Source organism: Mytilus edulis, unplaced genomic scaffold (genome assembly GCF_963676685.1).
Source record: "Mytilus edulis unplaced genomic scaffold, xbMytEdul2.2 SCAFFOLD_139, whole genome shotgun sequence".
In the NCBI taxonomy this organism is placed as follows: Eukaryota; Metazoa; Mollusca; class Bivalvia; order Mytilida; family Mytilidae; genus Mytilus; species Mytilus edulis.
Window position 1 is genome coordinate 26,543 of NW_027268985.1, and position 20,720 is coordinate 47,262.

Here is a 20,720-nt window from a genome sequence, read left to right on the forward strand (position 1 = left end):
GAAAACAATTTTCATGGAACACTTATTTATGATTTCAACTTTGACTTTTTACCTAATTCCAATATAAACAGTTTAAAAACAACAGACCATGGTAATTTAAAAAAATAAGAATATTTTCCGTATCAAGTTAGTTAGTCGGATAAAACAACCGTACGATTGACAAGATATCGACACGCAATTACGACTACATCGGTTACTGTAATTTTGTTTCTTTGTGGTTTATAGACATATCGTTGTTATTAATCGGGAAAGAAGACAAAATGGCCGAACGCAGAGAATTGATACTCTAAATTTAAAATCGATGGTGATTGCTTATCTAGCGTAATAAAACATTAATATCTATGAATTTGAGCATTTTTATACAGAATGAACATAATATCAATTTTTGATTTTTTTGCGAAGTTTCCCTGTAATTTTCAATCCCATACACATGACTAAAGATGAACGTTACAAATAAAAAAATTAGATGGACAAAGTAGAAATAAAGAATTGAGATAAGACATTGGGTTATATTTTTAGGTTGAAAATACTGAAGTATGCCCATAAAATATGGCAGAAAGATGGTCTGAACAATTTACAGTACAACTTACTGATTAAAAGATTGAAACAGTTATACGTATGGATATATGTGAATATAGATATGGTGAACGTTCGAAAGGTAAAACTAAAATTAGTTTTTAAAGCAAATCTTTTCATTTACATTTCCGAAAACTGATGCAAAGTAAATATCGATTAGGCTCTGAGACTCGGGTCTATTTTAATTACTGAGAAAAAAAGTTCATCTACAATCAATAATAAATAAGTTAACAAATGTGTCAAATTAACCCAGCTTTGCAGAATTAAATGAATTGTAGATATATTAAATATCAATTGTTATGGTTTAATTGACAAAACTGCCTTAATTGCTTTTATTGATATGAAAGAATTTATCATGGCGTTTTTGCAATAACATAAAGATTTTTGAATGAAGATAAAACTGAGAATGGAAATGGGGAATATGTCAAAAAGACAACAACCCGACCAAAGAGCAGATAACAGCCGAAGGCCACCAATGGGTCTTCAATGCAGCAAGAAAGGAGAAGGTTCACAACGGTTTGAAATTGGCCGCAAAATTTTAATGTTTTTAAAATCTGGCCATTCAATAACAAATTTCAAATAGAAATACTTGTGATAATACTGTTAAGACAAAAATATTCGTTTTCGGCACCTACCTTTAAAATTTTTGAAGCTATGACCCCTTCAATATACATAATTTATATTTTTGGTCAATTTTGTCCAACATTTTAATTGTTTTCGGCATATTGATTAACCTTGGCCGACATCCACGATCCAAAACGTTATTATATTGATGAATTCTGTATCACATTTAGAAGCGTAGGTGGCGTCTAAATTTTTCCTAAAGCTTTTGGTCTGAAATTGGCCAAAATCATCATAATTTGACAAAATGTCCAAAATGGGGGTTTTTGAGATCTCAACCCTCCCCCTATACCTCTAGCCAATGTAAAAAAAAAACAACCAAGCACACAACAATTTGCACAGTGAAACTCAGTTCAAAAGAAATCCGATTCCGATGTCAGAATAGGCTACATAAATTAACAAAGGACTAGCAGTAAATGTTATGCCAGCTCCAGACCTCAATTAAACTGACACATTCCCCATTTCCATTCATGCATGCATTAAACAGACCTGGCAATTCTATATATAGATTTCCGTTTTTTTTTTAATAACTTTACAAGAAAACGAATTCCAAGGAAAATGAAATTGCAATATCAACAGCTGAAACATATCAAACGAATGGATCACAACCGTCATATTTCTGACTTGGAACAGACATATCCTTATATAGAAAATGGTCGATTAAACCTGGTTTTATCTTAGCGAGGGAAACCTCTCACCTGTGTGACATTATCATAAAATTAAACGTATTTTTTGTTTTGTTAACATGTATATATTTTCCGGCAAACTTTATCAACAACTAAAACAAATTTTAAATTTTTTATATTTATGTTTTATTGTATTTTAGAGCCTTGATATGAAATTAAACAAATAAGTAAAGTTCTTTTCAAATTCCAAGGAATTGACGTTTTCATATTGGATGGCAACACTAGCAAAGAAAGAGAAAAACACAGAAACAGACTTGCGATATGAATGCTAATTTTAAAAGAAACTACTTTTGATATATTTTATACGATCAAAGGAGATATTTGCAATAAAGTAGTACAAATTGTAACTACAGTTATGTGTCCAGCTTGCAAGCAGAACATTGAATTAAAAAAGTAAAATGTGTTTCTACTATTTTAACTGTATCTTATTCTCTATGATTTGATCTTGTATGTTTATTGAATAATAATTTATAATTTGAAGGGTAATGAAGACTGGAGATATGTTAAAAAAAAATGCAAAAATAATGCAGAAAGTAGATTTCTTAAATGTTATTGAATTGTTATTGTTTAGACATTCGATAAAGATGTACCTTTAACTGCATCTTATTCGCTTTTATTTGATCTTGTATGTTTATTGAATAATAATTTATTATTGGAAAGGGTAATGAAGACTGGAGATACGTTCCAATAAAAAAAAATACAAACATAATACAGAAGCTAGATTTCTTGAATGTTATTGGTTAACCCACAATAGTCCAGGATAAGTAATACACGATGGTCTTGAAGTATAGATTCTTGAAACTGACGTTGTTTATCATCTTAATAAGATGTTAAAGTATTCTTTCATTTGCCTTTAACATAACTTTTACTGTTTAGACTGTTTTTGTTGGTATCCAGTTGACGTAGCTTTGTACTTATACATGATGGTCATCCCGCTATTATGTTATTTTTTTATGAGATTTTTTGCATTCTTGTCTTTCATTTTTGCTTATATGCTTTGTCTATACACCTTTTTGTGTTTCTTTGTTAAATGAAGTGGCTTTGTACTTATGTATCCCTTCATTGTTCTGTGATAATTTTTGTATTCTTGTCTTTCATTTTTGCTAATATGCTTTTGTCTAAATTCCTTTTTGTGTTTCTTTTTTACATATGACGTGTCTGTTTGGTGGTATCCATTTGACGTGGTTCTGTACTTGTACATCCCGTCATTGTGTTTTTGTATTGGTATGGTAAATGTTTGTTTAATGTATTTGTTGGTATGTATAGTGATTAATATAATAGCACAATGTTGACTGCTGTTCCTCTATTTTTGACATTTATACCAATTATGTCTGTTCACTTTGTTTTGTTCACACATCGTTGTTAATATAATGGACTTCTTTTGCGACTGTCATACAAGTGAGGTTTAGCTAGCTGTTAAATTAAGTTCACCCTTTTCAACATTGGAAAATGTCTGTACCAAGTCGAGAATATGACCGTTGTCATTCATTCGTTTAAAGTGTTTGAGTTTTGATTTTGCCATTTGATTAGGAGTTTTCCTTTTTGAGTTTTCCTCAGAGTTCAGTTTTTTTTGTTATTTTACTTTTTACCAGGTTTGGTTGAATGAGACGACATTTCACAATCGTGTGCAGGAGCATCTCAGTAACTCCTCAGATAGAATTTTGGAGGTTGTAAAATATCTTAGGCCCTTTTTTAAAAACAAATTGGTCAGCTTTGCACAGGACTCGTGCTAATGTGCCCTTACATTTTATTACCACTATAATCCCTCAATAAGAAATTCCGAATTTCAAGTTTCATTTCTTAATACAAAAATAAAGCGCTATATGTAGATTCCACATCTGCAACAAGTGTATTACGATATTTCTCCACTCGAGACAGTTAAATTTTAATATTTAAAGCTCGAGGCATGCCGAGCTTTTTAAATAATTAAAATTTAACTGTTGAGAGTGGAGAAATATCGTAATACACGAGTTACAGTGGTGGAATCTGTTTCTCTTCTGAAAGTTCTGTACTTTTGATGCATGGTCGCCTTTTTTCATAACGTCACTCAGAGAACTCAGAAGAAAACATGAACATTTAACGTCACAATTAAAATTAAACCAATCAATTGCCGAGAACAGATTTTTTTCACTAGTGAGGAGAAATATTTTTCTCACACCGGTCAGGAAATGTGAAAATAGCACTAAAATTACAGAAAATTGCGTAAACGAATATTCCTTAAGGAATAACAATTTATCTTGAACTTTCAAGTACTATTTTTGGTCAGAATTATTTTGATGGTAAATACATGTTACACACTGAGTTAACAAATAACCCTTTCGTATGTATTGTAATTAAAAAAATGATTACAAGTACACGACATAAACACAGAAATTAGAAACGTGTTATATATGTGTGATTTTTATTTATTAAAGCTCTATTGAAAATAAAATGACGTAACAGGAATTTGTTGTGTCAACACATGAAAATTAAAACAGTGCATTCTAACATAATTACGAATGTATGATGTTATGTTGTACGAAGAATCATGTTATATATATCCACAGATTTCTAACAACAAAGGAAATTGTTACATACAAATATTAATATGTGCTTTCGGTGTTGGTTCTACAGAAATTGTTAACAACTTTATCTGACTATATATTTGATGCTATATTTAAGCATTGAAACCTACTCGTGCTATTTTGTAACAGCTGTCATTAAGCCAACTAGGTCAATAATTAAAAATTATAATTTTAACAAACACAATTTTGTTCTGTACTTGTAATGAACGCTTACATAGTTTACTTCCTATTATAACAAATTAGAATTCTAAAATATAAGTAACATCTACTAAAACAATCAGATTCTAAATATGTATTATCTTTAAAATGTTAAGTGATGATCCACTTCTTATATTTCACAATGGCCTAGAATATCAAGATGCAACAAAGATAGATAACTTGTCACTTGTTGATTTTACTTAAACATTACTGCAGATAGACAGTTGATAGTATTGAAACACGTGGTGATGACGTTACCGTTGATTATAAAATTCATCTTTTTAAACGACATGGCACACAAATTAACAGACAGGTTGACGTTTTGCATACTGCACCCTCTCGAAGATTAAACGGGTTCGTTTTTGCATACTGCAGTTGGAATTATTGATATATATTCTTTTCGTAATCTTTAAATTATACATTTTATTCCGATATTTAAACTCATTCATTGATATGCTTTATTCCTTATAGTTAGATAACGTGAGAATATTTTATATTCATTTTCTTTGACGGTTCAAGTACGTAAATGGACGATAAAACCCATGTCTTTCAAAACAAGGAATGATAAACTGCACAATGATACCAGAAAAGGATATATGTAACTTTTATACTTTCCGAGATATCAAATTTATAAGGGATCACCGAATTTTAGATATTTTAGTATTAATAGTTGAACTTTCTGGTCTGCTTGAAAAAAAAAGACAAACGTAGGCGTGACGGCATTGTGTAACAAAATCTATTTGAAGACAATATTAGACATCACATATGTAAATGATTTATACAGACAAATTCAGCCATTTACGTACCTGTTATTTTAACTTTTATGGCATCATACATGTTAAAAGAACAAAATACAGAAAATATTAACACAGAAAATATTAACAATACATTAAGTTGCAAATAGCTATAAAATTATGTTTTTAAGAAAGCATAATTAAAAACAGTCTTTCGTTGTATGAATTTTGCTGTCCTGGACTGGTAGTTCTAGCTAAATCTGGAATAAATAATTTACTTAATTATTGTCAACTGTGCATTATGCTCATCAAACACATGACTATTGATTTACAGTACATGATACAGAAGACTTTTAGTGGATCAACACTTGCAAGTAAAATTATGTTGCTCAATACACATTTTTGTGAACTTTTGATCAATCTTATTTGAACTTTCTGCTATACATCAAATATGGATTCGTCTTAGAGAAAATAAAATTTTATCCCTCTTTTTACTAAATAATAGTCTTTTCTATTCATTTCGTACACGTGTCTTGGTTGTCTTCATTTTGCGGTCCATATATTAATGTTAACAATGATTTACATAAAGCACTGTTGGAGTCGTGTTTTCAATCTGATGTTAGTTGACAAATTTTGCACATCTTATAGTATATATGTAACCATACAAATCTAATATATACTTAAAGATTTATTGATTGATTGTTGCTTGCTGAACATCCAGTTGCAAATAGTTCATGCATGTTCAGGACGAGAACAGGTTTACAATACAATAAGTATGTCTTGTGATAAAGGCCATCCGGGATGATGGTCGTGGAAAGTTGGACTGCCACTTGAAAATGAATGAGGGTTTCTTTGATAGGAACAGAAATTTTGACTGGCAACAGGCCACCTACGGACCCATGAAAGAATGTTTGCAAGGGTTCTTAACGTACAAAGAGCGTGGCACTCTCTTGACACGAAGCATCAGATTTAACGTCCCCATTCTGACCGGACCTTTGATTTTTCATGGGTTAACAAACCTTCATATCTCCCTAGGTCCTTCTTTAAATGTCTTAACTCAAAACTCTCGACTCTACTCTTTTCCAATATGGCTAATTGTAATATGCATTTTAGATGTGAATAGATATGTGACTTAAAACAGAGCACAGTGTAATATATTCATTCGTACTAACCTTTCAATGGGAATACCTCCCTTCAAAGGTATTTGTTGTTCTCTTAAAAAGTCTACCAATCTGAAATGAAATAGAAGACTGGAAAAATAAGAACATTGCAAGGGACCAATATACTGGAACAGTAAATGCAAAAACCGTCACATATGAAAATGACCTGTCTCTTACACTACAAACCCGTAAAAATCTGAATTGCCAATATCTGTACTCGACTGTACTGATTTTTACTCGACCAGTCTGAATAGGTAAAAAATTTACTTGATATTACTCGACTGTAGTCTGAATTATACTTAACAGTCTGAACTTGTACTCGAAGTTTACTCGACCAGTACTTAAACCTTTTTTTACGTGTCCGAACCGTTATTGACCTATAAAACCGCACGTCTAATTATTGGGGAACGACATTTCTTCAGAGGGCGCTGGATCGTTACGAAAAAAGATACATGTACACAATAAATAAATCATATTAACGCATAAAACGTGTACAAAACAACTTAGTCTACTAGGATAAATTACAGATCAAATTTACGTTTGGTTCCGCTCCGCTGTTTTTTCTTGGCAAAAATACGTTATACAGACATTTTTTTCTAAACACCTTCGCATATTTAGCTGAGTATTAATATGTCAGCCAACTATGACTTGTTACAGATCTTATGTACATTTAGTATCGCACCTCTGATTTTTTACGAAATTATGGGCTTTTGAACTTTGAACATTTCGTGAATATAACAGTTACAATACATACATTTTGTATAAACGCCTTCATTTATTGAGCATATATTTAGTATGTGGGATACTATGGTAAATTACAGGTTATATATACTTTTGGTTAAGCTTCTCTGTTTCTTTTTGCCAAAAATATGGGCTTTGGACATTTGAAGTCGTAAAAATAAGAGTTATAGACTTTTCCATTCATTCCCATTTGTTGATTGCACTTTACCATATTAGTTGTAGAATGGTTTGATGTATTATATGTGGGTTTTATAAATGAATAATTACTTTGTACTTCCAATGAAAGTTTGTTTACATTCTTTCATCGCGGGTTTTTCCTCGCAATTGTGCGGTAACCGAAGTTCTAGGAAGAGGTCTCGTAGTAAAGTTCATTGCAACGCAAAAATATCGATGAATTCGTGCATGGAAAGACAACGAGTTATTTCTGTCCTTAATATGCAAGTACAATTTGATACTTACGTGAAGTAATCAACAACCAATATAAAATATATATATAATTCCATGAAGGATATAAGAAATTATAAACAACAGAGAAAAAAGACAAACAATAGTTTCTAAAAAAATATTACAAAAACACCAAAATCTTTATTAAAACAAACCTCACATAACGTTGGATGTAAACTCAATGATCAAGAAGTATAAGCAGTTTGTCATCCTTTCTATAACACACCACGTGATAAATCGTATACGTAAATAAAACAAAAAGGAAGGCAGACAGACAAATGGAACATACCCATGGTAGTTAAATATTCCGTCAGTCATAATTGTGTCTATCAAACTGTTGAAGAGAGAATAACATTTAACCTATTTAGAACTTGATTCTAAATAGTGATTCTAATAGGTATAATTTATAAAGAAGTGATTGGGAACATAGGATCTGATATACGATATCAACTGCAAGATATGTGAGAAGTTGAATAATTATTGCTGTTGTTTAATTTAAGCTTTACTTACCATTTCATCTAACTGTTTGAAATCTTGATCGACTCCGCTAGGCTCTGTTAAGACAAAATATATAATAATAATGAAATAACTCTTGTTATAAGCAATTAGTCCGATAAAACAAACCTACCTTGACCAAAAAGCAAACGGTTTGAAACGCCAACCTCCCCAAACCCTCAACCTATTCAATTTAGATAAAACAATAGGCGAATAAATGTTGAAACACAACTTAATCAAGAACCAGAGGAAACATAAAGTCAAACGAGTGCAAAACAAAGAACCTAAAAATCAGATTAGAAAAAAAATTAAGGAGGATAAGACCGCAGGTTTTATTAGATTTATCACAAGTAATTCAACTTAAAATTTAAGTATGTCAGTATTCAAAAGGAAAATATCATACAATTAATTTAAACGAAAAACGAAAACACTTTTGTTTTTCATTTTGTTTTTTTTAGAAATCAAAAACGAAAAAAGAAATGCATTATTTCTTTTGCTTGGGGGGTTAAGTACTGGATGAAATAAATTAATAAATTTTGTTCCCACTATTTTTGCAATAAATATATACATTCTGTCTGAACGAAATGTTGTCAAATCTTATTTCGATAAACATTTAAAATCCAGGTATTTGAAAGAAGATTGTTATAAACAATGATGGCGAACAGATAATAACTGTAACATTATTCAAGCGTATAAGATAAATCTCATTTGCCTGAATATTCTATTTGCTAAATTTCAAAACGAAAGATTGTGCGATTGCATATTTTTTACATTCAAGAACCCAACAGACATCCCGAATATTCTGGGGCGACCAAATATAGACATCTTCTCAAGGCAATGGAAATACAATGTTAAACAGATTAATCCAAAAGCTAAATTAAGTATACTTGTGATCTAGGAGTTTAAGATCTTTAATACCTGGCTTATATTTGGAAGCCGCATCAGAGCTGCTAGCGCAAACTGTGAATGCTTGTCCAACTTTCCACCAAAAGTGTTCATTTAGTTCTTCATCGAAAGGTTCAATATCCTTATTCGTATTCCAACTTGATTTCACTGTAGCAAACGCATCATTCAATATGCAGATAAAGACGTTAACCATTAATAATGTCATAATAAATATGAAGAAAGAAAAGATCACATTTGACTGTGCGTTGGCTGTCATTTCGGCATCACGGAAAGTTACCATTGCTAGCATCATTCTGAATAAAGTTCCAAATGTATTAAAGAAGTCTCGAAACTGATAGGATGTACCTCCCATGACGATGTATGTAAAAGAAGAGAATGCTGCCAGTATAATGGCCGCCAGCAACGCAAACGACAAAATATCAACCTTAGCTAGTCCAATAGATGTCTTCATCATGTACAGATAATAGTTAAAGCTAAGAGATGACAGAAGATTTAGGATGGCTATAAACAGAACAACTCCAATACATGCTTTGTTGATGTCATCCATTAACTGGACTAGTTCAAAAGACACAAAGGTACCTGCAACGTAATTTAGAAACTGTTTAGAAAAATTAATTAGTTTTTCGACGAAAACACGACATTTCTACACGAACTTCTTAAGACAAATAAAAAACATTATTTATTAACTAAGGGTTCTGTTATTTAGATAGTGTCCCCATATAGTAACGAACTAGTTTGATGTTTGTGTTATTTGCATATATCCCTTTGGTCTTGAATTGAAAAACACAAAAAACTAGAATCAGAGCTGCTTCATATGTTGACTTTTAAGTAGAAATTCACAGTGACAATCATTTGAGAACTAATCTTTACGTCAAAAGATATGGTTTTAATTTTCCGATAGAGAAGTACTGTACCTTTTTTTTTTTTTTATAGCAACATGCCAACGACACCTACACCTTAAATGGTAAAATTGAAGTAATTCTTTAAATATTTTTGTGTCCCATATGCACACGGATGTATAAAACTTCATTTATTTAAGACATAAACATAAATGAATGCAAATGTAAAAATCGTCCTGACTAGTGTCTCTTGTGAAGAAGGAAATGATTTCCGCACCAAATTCATTCCCGTGTTTTGTAAGGCCCTGCTGTCTAATAGGTATTTTGTATAATATTGTTTGTTTGATCTACTTTATGCCATAAACGTGTTTTCGAATGAAATTATGTGATAACCCCCGGTATATTCGCCATGTTTTGTTGAACAGAAATGAAATTTAAATTGTTGAAATGAATATTAGTAGTAGCACCTATCAAAGGAGTGTTGCCACGAAGGCCGTGAAATAAAACCTTGTAATTAAAACATGAAAAATCGTTATTAACAAAACACTTGTACTGTCTGCTGTTTCTTTTATAAAAGGCTTCAAAAGGTTGACAGCGTACATCGTTTTAAGTAAAATTGTCAGCTTTTCATCTTGTAGTAAGGTGCATTTTATTAAAAAAAAACAAACCCGTTTACAAAAATGAAAATGAAATTGTTATTATATAGATATTTAATGTTCAGATACACACACTAAAAGAACATAATTGTGGTCCTTGCATTTGGCGAATGTCGTTTGAAGCAAACACTATTAAAAATGAGCAAACACTTGCTTGTTATTTGTCTGATATTCTCGTACTAATTTATAAGAATTGTCGGCGTATTTTACACAAGACGCAATCGAGTTAGCCATCGAGATATCCCCCGAAGACTGAAGACAGTCATTTAACTTGACATAATCATACATATAAATATGAAAAAAATAGACTAGTACAAACCAACGTAAAATGAAATTTTGCCTAAGTCTGTTTGATTTCTTATTATACATGTTACACACGTATGTTATCGTATTACCAGGACAATTATGATTGTATAGACCAGATCAGTCATCGAAATAGTTGTTTTTTAATGAATTAACCACATGATGCACCCCCAACTTAAAGGTCACTTTAAAAGGTTGCATGAAAACGGATCCAAAATAAGTCGACTTGCAAGCCAATAATACATCAGCGATGTTTTTTGTTCGCTTATTTTAACGAGATTCAACAGAACAGAAATTATCATTAATGCCTTTAACTTTCATAAATATTCTAAATATATTTTTATGTCTAATTCTGAGTTGATGCTTCTTTAGCAATGAGATTAGGGTAAAACATATAGCCACATGCACATATTAGTAATATTATTGGTTATTATTTCAGTCCATAATTCGCTATGTATTTGTAGGATTATTTTTTTAGTTTGCTCATAAATTTTTTATCGCCTCTGATAGAATAAATCAAAACACCAACTATTCGAGTTCTTGATTTAGTACACATTCAAATAAATTAGTGAAATCTACACTCTTAATTTCTTATTATATAAACGAAAATCAAAAGGGTTTTGAAAGCGATGGTACATTTTAAAATCCATCTAAAATAAAAGATTGCATAATACGCTATTAAGCATGGGGAAGAAATGTACATAATTGACAAGCCTTGATGACAATATGACTCTATGTCATTTAAGTGAGATTTTTCGAATCTTAGGCATATTTTGGCTAAGATCACAGGCGTCGCAAATAATAAATATTGCCAGGGAAAAGAAAATCATTTTAAAAATTTTACGTCATTTCGTTATTGTGCCTCTATGATAACAACAAACAAGAGTGCACACGCTGAAATGTCTCGCATTCTATACTAATCATTGATATTATGTTGATAGTCCTTAGTATAAAGCTAAGCTTAATTACAACTGTCACCTAAACTTAACATTAACCAAGATAACCAAACAAAGACCAACGAACCTTGAAAATGAGGTCAAGGTCAAATGAACCACGCCAGGCAGACATGTACAGCTAACAATGCTTCTATACAACATATATAGTTGACCTATTACTTATAGTTTAAGAAAAATAGACCAAAACACAAAAACTTAACACTGTGCAATGAACTGTGAAAATGAGGTCACAGTCAAATAAAACCTGCACGACTGACATAAAGATCATAAAATATTTCCATACACCAAATATAGTTGAACTATGGCATATAGTATTAGATAAAAAGACCAAAACTAAAAAACTTAACTTTGACCACTGAACCATGAAAATGTGGTCATGTCACATGACATCTGCCCGCTAGACATGTACACCTTAAAATCATTCCATACAACAAATATAGTAGACCTATTGCATATTGTATGAGAAAAACAGACCAAAACACAACAATTTAACTATAACCACTGAACCATGAAAATGAGGTCAAGGTCAGATGACACCTGCCAGTTGGACATGTACACCTTACAGTCCTTCCATACACCGAATATATTAGCCGTATTGCTTATAGTATCTTAGATATGGACTTGACCACCAAAACTTAACCTTGTTCACTGATCCATGAAATGAGGTCGAGGTCAAGTGAAAACTGTCTGACAGACACGAGGACCTTGCAAGGTACGCACATATTAATATAGTTATCCTTTTACTTATAATAAGAGAGAATTTAACATTTCAAAAAATCTGAACTTTTTTTTCAAGTGGTCACTGAACCATGAAAATGAGGTCATTGGACATGTGACTGACGGAAACTCCGTAACATGAGGCATCTATATACAAAGTATGAAACATCCAGGTCTTCTACCTTCTAAAATATAAAGCTTTTAAGAAGTAAGCAAACGCCGCCGCCGCCGCCGGATCACTATCCCTATGTTGAGCTTTCTGCAACAAAAGTTGCAGGCTCGACAAAAAATGGTCAAGTGGGAACAAAAACCGTATTTTTTTAATTATGAGAACATATGATTCTAAAAGTCCAAAAAAGTTAGAAATATATTTTTAAAATATGATGGCACGTGTAGTATATGTTTGTTTTTATCTTATCCTTTTTCTATATAGAAATACCATTTTATATTTTTAAACTTACCAGCGGAGTTGAATATATCTTCAACAATAACAATGGTTCGGTCAATCCTGGCTATATAACATGCCACTGCCGTAAACGAAAGCAATATACTTAACATAGTTCCCCAACATGTGATTGATCGAAAGCATTTTGATTTTAACTTCCATGCTTCGTATGTAAAATATACAGTCCGAATGAATGTAAGTAGTACAAAAAATATTTGTCCGGCTAATACAACATAGTCCCATGCATTGATGTAGGGGTACAAATTTGATGTGAGTACATCTGACCTCAGATAATATCCGCCTGTCGTAGGTATCTCCACCATAAATGTAACCAGACTAAAAAGTTTGGTGTTAACATTAAGAATAACATTTTCAATGCTGATGAATCTGGTCTGCTTATCTATCCAGTTGGTCCGATTTAGTTTGAGTATTTCATATTTAACATCACGTTTAAATGGATTCAGATCAAGGACATATCCCCCGCCGCCATATTTGTCATACTCTCCGAACTTGGTAAATGTCCCAGTTTCCTCGCTAGACATATATGTAAATCCGGATCCAAAACAATTGTCATTGTAGGTAGTCCAATCTGTAATGTAAATACTGTAAAATGATATCTTAGAAGGCAGATTCAAACGATCACATGTAGATTAATTTCAAATAGTTTGGATGTAACAAATGAATGCATTTATTTTGATAGTACACTTGAAAACTAAATCTATTTGTCATATCATTGAAGGAGTTATTAAAATATGTCTATAGAGTACTAGATAAAGCATTTAATGAAAGTAATAACAGGGACCCATAATACCAAAAAAGTAAAATCATAGTACGGTCTGTATTCTTGTATTTCATTTTTGCTGATGTGATTTGCCTATATGCATTTTTTGCTTCTTTGTTACATATTTGTTTGTTGTTATAGTGATTGCAATTGCTATATAACAAGAAACGTGTTTTCATGAGTCGCGGAATAACTTAGTTATAGATGAATATTGCACTATATATAACTGATAAGGAGTTTAAGTAATATCTGAATCTTTTTGAATCTATACTAAAATATTATTTTGTTGTGATAAGATATCAATAATGAAACACATATTAAATGGATTGCAAAAGTATGATAGGACTGCTACAAGTTATCTTAACTCTAGAAGACCAACAATAGATAGATAACTGCCTAAAGAACGCAAGAAACGCCCGCCTACATGTATGTTGAAATTGTTGCAAGAATACAACATGACCAATGAGATATTGTGGTTAGAAATAAATCATCGGTCAGCACAATAACCATGCACAAAAAATTGAGTCTGGAAAGATGCTTTACATTTTAAGTCCTATAACTGGGAACTTTTTAAATAATTTAAAACAACAGTTTAAAGTTTAAAGTAAGATAATATGATCAAACACGAGTATGTTGACATGATACGGATGGACAATGTCAATAATGACGAGTCTATCTTTCATTTTTTATGAGTAATTGCTTGCAATGTATCTTACCAAATACACAAAAAGTTTTGACAGTTGAAATAGACAATAACAACAGGACAATTTCTTACAGATCTATCATCTATTGATAAACATTAAGACCTTACCCTAAAAGATACACTGTACCTTGTAACAATTTGAATGAATATTCAAAGCAGCTTATTTATTTATAACCTAGACAAAAATAAGAACTTTACCTGGACAAAAGTTTCCTTTTTCTTCAGTATCAAATGAAAGGTCCGGGGAGCACTGATGTACTGAGTTCTCCATTATTTCAGGTATATCGCAAATACCTGAAATTCACACAATTTGTTTAAGTTGATAACACATAATTTTTACATTCTATGGAAAATTCGAAAAGAAAACTATAAACATTCAGGTGTTTATATTTGACCAAAAAAATCTGAATAAAACTTGTTAAATAAAAACTTAAAAGTAAAAAAAATAATATCAATATATATTTGATACTTGAACGAGACATTTTATTGATGTCAGGTTTGCAGATTAAAATACCCTTATTAGAAATTGAAGCTGTAACTAAAATGTTAAGTGAAATAAAATGAAATTTGTTTGTGAAGCACATGTCCATGTAGAATCTATAGTAGTAAATTGAATCCTACCATTAGTCCTTATTTGTCTCAGTCTGATTGGACCCATTCTGAAGCTAATTTCATCACTCGTAAATTTTCGCTCTTCTGGAGACATAAAACCGTCATTGTAACGTTTTCTAGGATATATATTTGGTAAGTATTTGTAAAACATCCAGTTCCAAATGTCATTGGTTACGTTAATCTTATGAACAGAAAAAAATATAATTAAAAAAATTTATTTCAGAAAAGAAGAATATTTAACTTTTACATGGAATGATTTAGTAAAACATCTTTGTTTACAGTTCAACCATATTACATGTATGCAATCAACAAATTTTTGCAATAACTGTAATTGGTCAAATGTTAATGATTCGTTTCGCACTGAGAAAAAATGTAACTAGAAATAAATTTAAGAATATAAGAATACTTAATTTGTACATGGAATCATTCTTAAAACATCTGTGTGTACAGTTCTACATTATCACACGAATACAATCAACAAATTCTCGCAATAACCGAACCGAGTATTAATTTAAAGTTGTGATGTTACAGTATTGTATCGGATCAGGGTGAAATTTGAACCCGCTGCAATTGTTTGAACCTGTCCTTCATCAGTCAGGTACCTGTTGCTCTGTAGTTGTCGTTTGTTTATGTGGTTCATAAGTGTGTCTCGTTTCTAGTTTTTATATATATTAGACCGTTGGTTTTTGAGTTTGGATGATTTAAAACTAGTATTTTTTGGGCCCTTTATAGCCTATTGTCCGGTGTGAGCCAAGGCTCCGTGTTGAAGACAGTTCTTTGACCTATAATGGTATTTTTTTAAATTGTGACTTGGATGTAGAGTTGTCTCATTGGTACTCATACCACATCTTCCTATATCTATACACAAAGGAAAAGTACCTTTTTTAATGGTTGTAACTGCTTTATCAACTGATCATTTTGTAGATATGCATTTGTTATCACAAAATGAGAACAAATTAGGGAAAGTAAAGCTACAAATAACAACTCTAACAAAATTCCCTGGAATAGCTTTGAGAGTTTTTGATCTAATCCAAGACGTCTCTTCATTTCTGCAACTGCACCCGTTTCTTTATTGTCACCAGGCCATTTATTATAGAAAGGTACATTTGATGATACTGCAATAAAAAGTGTATAATTTAGAGTTAAATTTAGAGACAAGTTCATTAGGTTTCACTTGTCAGGTACACAACAATCGAATTTAGATTCAGTCAAAAATGACATAGTTTTTCAATGCACTTGATGCAATACTTACAATGAAATAAGCCGGAAATGAGAATTACAGTTTTTTCCTTACAGTTTTTTCCTAGCGTTACATATGTTAAGGAAAAGTTATCATTAAGTGAATATCTTTGATTATCAGGTGATTTAATATTTAGATTCAAATCCAACAAGTTTTGGAATAAAGAAGTGTGTTGAAATCTAAATTAATTAAATTTAGAGAGATTTTCTCATTCCGAACACTGCATAAAACGATCATTGAGTTCAATATTTCTTTTATGGAGAACGATTGATAATAAATGAATCACGAGTTTCAACGCTAATATTGTAGATGGAACCACAAACTTCCATTCAAGATATATGTTCATGCAGTTTAATTTAATGAATTAATGTTACCATTACATCGATGCAAAACAAACAAAAGTTTCGTAGTTCAAATTACAAGTAATTGAAAATATTCGTGTCTAGATATTATCGTTCGGTCATTGATATGGTCATATTTTTAAATTAACTGTTAACAAAACTTTTGAATCTTTGAAAAACTCAGGATGTTCTACCTCAGGAATAGATTACCTTAGCTGTATTTGGAAAAACTTTTATGAATTTTGATCCTCAATGCTCTTCAATCTCGTACTTTTTTTGGTCTTTTTAATTTTTTTGGATTCGAGCATCACTGATTAGTCTTTTGTAGACGAAACGAGCGTCTGGCGTAAATACAAAATTTAATCCTGGTATGTATGATGAGTTTACTCGTTATAATAGTTTAATACTATATTGCTTAATAACTTTATTTTTAGTGTAATGTGATAAAAGTCCACTTACACCCAATGCCCAACTGGGAGTCGTCGACATAGAAAGGAGCCATGATTTCGATTTCTTTTCTTGCAAATCCCTTAAAAACTAGGGCTACAATCAGTGACAAGAAAAGAACCTGTAATTAAATAAATGAATAATAAATAAATACAAAGGGAAATAAATCAATAAAATTCTCTTTGGGAACCAAACTAATCAGCTTATGTTTTATAAAAATACAGCATTAAGAGATAAAGGCAAAGACAGATAAGATCAGATTCAGAATACAGGATCCAGATTTGCAAAAATATGTTTACATTTGGTCTAGAATAAAGCAGAATATTTATATAACAATAACAATTTTTTTTAAAGATTGATATCATGTTTTCCACTAAATAATATACACCATCTACAATGAACTTATTTTAATTTAAGTTATCCGTGGCAGTGCAATGTTAATATTGCTATAACAATATAATTCTTTGAGATGCTTCTGAAATGGATTGTTATTGATTTCAAAAGACATTCATTCGTTAATTATTACAACGTTTTTAGCTAAAGGATTCCCAAAGTTTAATTCTAACCTTTTTCAGAAATCATTTTAAAAAGTTAAAAACAAAACTTAACAAGTGTGTACATGTATCATGGTAACACTTGATATACACCAAATCAAACAATGAACTTGACAACCCATACATTTTATGTTCAAAATAATCTGCAATTCGACTATATTTAGAGCTAAGTAAAATACCTTGAATGGATCGAAGAACATAATTCCATTCGTTGTTCCAAAGAGAATAGACAGCATCCAATCAGTCGATGTCTCAGAACCCCACTGTATACTATAAAGTGTAGTAAAAAAGGATCCAGAAGCCAAAGTGCTGCCGGCAATTCCATATCCAATAAAGACAAAAAACCATGGCAGTTTGGCGTTGTCTTTTGTGATAATTCCACCAGTCAATAAATCTTTTGGATTTTGTTTATATCGTCTGTTTCTAAAAATATATCCCATTAGGAATCCAACCGGGAACGTCATCACTGACGTCATCAAGCCAACATATACTTGTTTGTAAGTAACTTTCATTGGTCCTATAGATACTCCGTGAATGTGTACAGTGTCATCTGCTTTGAAAAACATGGCGCTTGCGAGAAAGGATAACGACATCATTGATGCAATGCAATACAATCGTTGAACCCGAGAAAATCTACTAAAACTTGGTCTTCCAAATAGTGAAAGCAATAAGTGCTCATCAAATAATCGGAAACGAGTTATAGACGTAAACAGCGTATTTCCATCTTTAAATTCGGTTTGAGCACAATAGAGTTGTCTGTAAGTCTTTGTGTCACCTTTACTATCAGATAACCAGTCATTGCAGAAGAATACATACCTTGTTAAAATAAAGTAGAAGACTAATGAATTATGTTGATTAAAAAAACTTAAAAGAAAATACACCAAATTTGATGGGAAAAACACTGCTGTCTTTTTTTTTTATATGGTTTTGTTTTTTGAATTTCAAAAGCAAAGTACGAAGGAAAATTAATGTAAACTTGTCGATTCAAATGTCTTAATAAATGTAGCACTTATTCAAGGAAACATCACTTTTTCATATATAGATTTAAAATGTAAAACAACAGCTTTAAAAGTTTAAAGTAATATAAACCAAGTAAGTCACGATTGACATGTTGCCTAACAAATTAAGGAAATTAGGTAATTATGTCAACGATTCCAATGAAATATATGGGTAATAATACTGTCATCAACACAAGACAAGCAGTGTTACAAATATCAATATGGGGTTTGATTTCAATGTTTGTTGTGTTTATTTTGTTGTAAGTATTTCAGCATTGATTTAAGATTCATATATACATAAAATAGAAAAACGTACGTTTCTCCTAGCTTTCCAGTGCTTATTAACACCTTATCCAAAAACAAACTTTTGTTGACACCAGCATTATCATGCCATATTTTTACCTCTGTCAACGGTCCCAAGTTTACATCCGTTTTTAACAGGAAATTAGAACATCTCCAGCGCATCAAATTTCTGAACTAGAATTGATTAATGAAATGAAATTAGCAATTTAATATGTTATTGTTAATGTGCTTTAATCATGCACTTAAGATACTACATAATACCGGGTATTTTATTAGTTATCGAGAATGAGTATTCATTGCTGGAGAACGTTTTGTCGCTAATGCTAGCATAATCATAAGCTACGTAGTAAGCACGTTTGTGCTGACATAGATTATCATTGATATGTTTATTGTCTGTATAAATACTGTTTATTTAATGTTGTAATGTTCTAAAACCTAAGGGGTTTCTACACAAAAGTATAGACTATTTTTGCTATATATGGCGCAACAGTTTTGAATTTTCAATTATCTATATACGTCAATTTTGTTTTTGATTAAGCTTTTAAACTGTTTTTATTCTCTTGTATATTAAATGCACGTCTATTTTTCAAAATTATAAGCTTGGTATCTTGTATGCGATTTCAGACATTTGAATATTCGAACAATTAGGAATATCATAAAAACCAGTATTTTTGACAAACAAAATCGATCTACTGTTTATATAATTTTATTTTTATCCATTCCTTTATTTTAAATATTTTGCTGAGGTTCAAGCTTAATAATCTTTGTTTCATTTGTGCTTCTTTTTATACATTCATGTAAATGCGGTATTAGGAAGACTATCCTGTTTAATTATGAGTTCAGGCAAAGTCAGTACAATAACAGACAGTTAAAACATTCATAAATTTAATTTAGATCAAAAGAACTTACAACAATATATGTCAAAGCTGATGCTAATGTTGCATTGTACACATTTTGGTGATCAAGCTAAGACAAATATACTCTCCTTTAAAGGTAAATGAGTTGTTTGTTTTTTGTTTTATTTTATCTAATTCTTTACTCTTTCTTTGTTATCCCATGTGCAATTGTTTTTATCGAATACAGATCAATCGATTGTTCATTAGTGATCATTAGGTAATTTTTCTTAGTTGTAATTGAACTCACAAGTCCAGCTTTGTCAACCAGAGGGCGACACATTGTTTCTCCATACCATCCCTTTAATATTATATACGGAGTAGAGGATAATCGAAAATTAGACCAAAATCCTGTATGGACGGAGATGTAATAGGAAAAGGTAGCATTGTCTATATTGTCAGCTAACGGTTTGTATTGCCACTGAAAATATAAACGAAACAATAAACAATTTATCTCAATTAAAACGAATTATGCAGCAAACTAATATTTAAATGCAATCAACATCAACAAATATTCAAATTAAAACTGCAAATTAAGAATCAAATATTGACACAATCATTTTTTAAAGTAAAGTTTCAACTAAAAACCATGGCAACTTTATCGACCTAGAATAAGTTGACAACCTCCTCATGCATGTTGCAAAGACAAATAATGTAGGAAAATCAAAGTATATTATAACATTTGTTCTTCTTATTAAAAGTATAAGTATAAACTATACTCATATGCGGTAAAGCTTAGCGAAAGTTATTGCGACGTAATCAGTCAAACAAACTTTATTATATTAACTCCTTATGAAGAACGATTGT

General features: G+C 31.1%; 1 protein-coding gene across 1 annotated transcript in view; it reads right to left on the reverse strand.

Annotated features, from left to right (window-relative positions):
- Window positions 1–4,273: 4,273 nt before the first annotated feature.
- The window catches only part of LOC139509326 (polycystin-1-like protein 2), a 44,987-nt gene continuing 28,540 nt past the window's right edge, over window positions 4,274–20,720 (reverse strand). The window contains exons 7-18 of the mRNA XM_071296122.1: window positions 20,164–20,334; window positions 19,034–19,194; window positions 17,899–18,535; window positions 17,178–17,286; window positions 16,017–16,252; window positions 15,147–15,318; window positions 14,724–14,819; window positions 13,058–13,630; window positions 9,138–9,704; window positions 8,235–8,278; window positions 6,552–6,611; window positions 4,274–5,639 (exon numbers count right to left, since the gene is read on the reverse strand). Of these exons, the coding sequence (XP_071152223.1) occupies window positions 6,555–6,611; window positions 8,235–8,278; window positions 9,138–9,704; window positions 13,058–13,630; window positions 14,724–14,819; window positions 15,147–15,318; window positions 16,017–16,252; window positions 17,178–17,286; window positions 17,899–18,535; window positions 19,034–19,194; window positions 20,164–20,334 (2,823 nt within the window). The 3' untranslated portion in view covers window positions 4,274–5,639; window positions 6,552–6,554. The remainder of the gene's footprint in view (window positions 5,640–6,551; window positions 6,612–8,234; window positions 8,279–9,137; window positions 9,705–13,057; window positions 13,631–14,723; window positions 14,820–15,146; window positions 15,319–16,016; window positions 16,253–17,177; window positions 17,287–17,898; window positions 18,536–19,033; window positions 19,195–20,163; window positions 20,335–20,720) is intronic.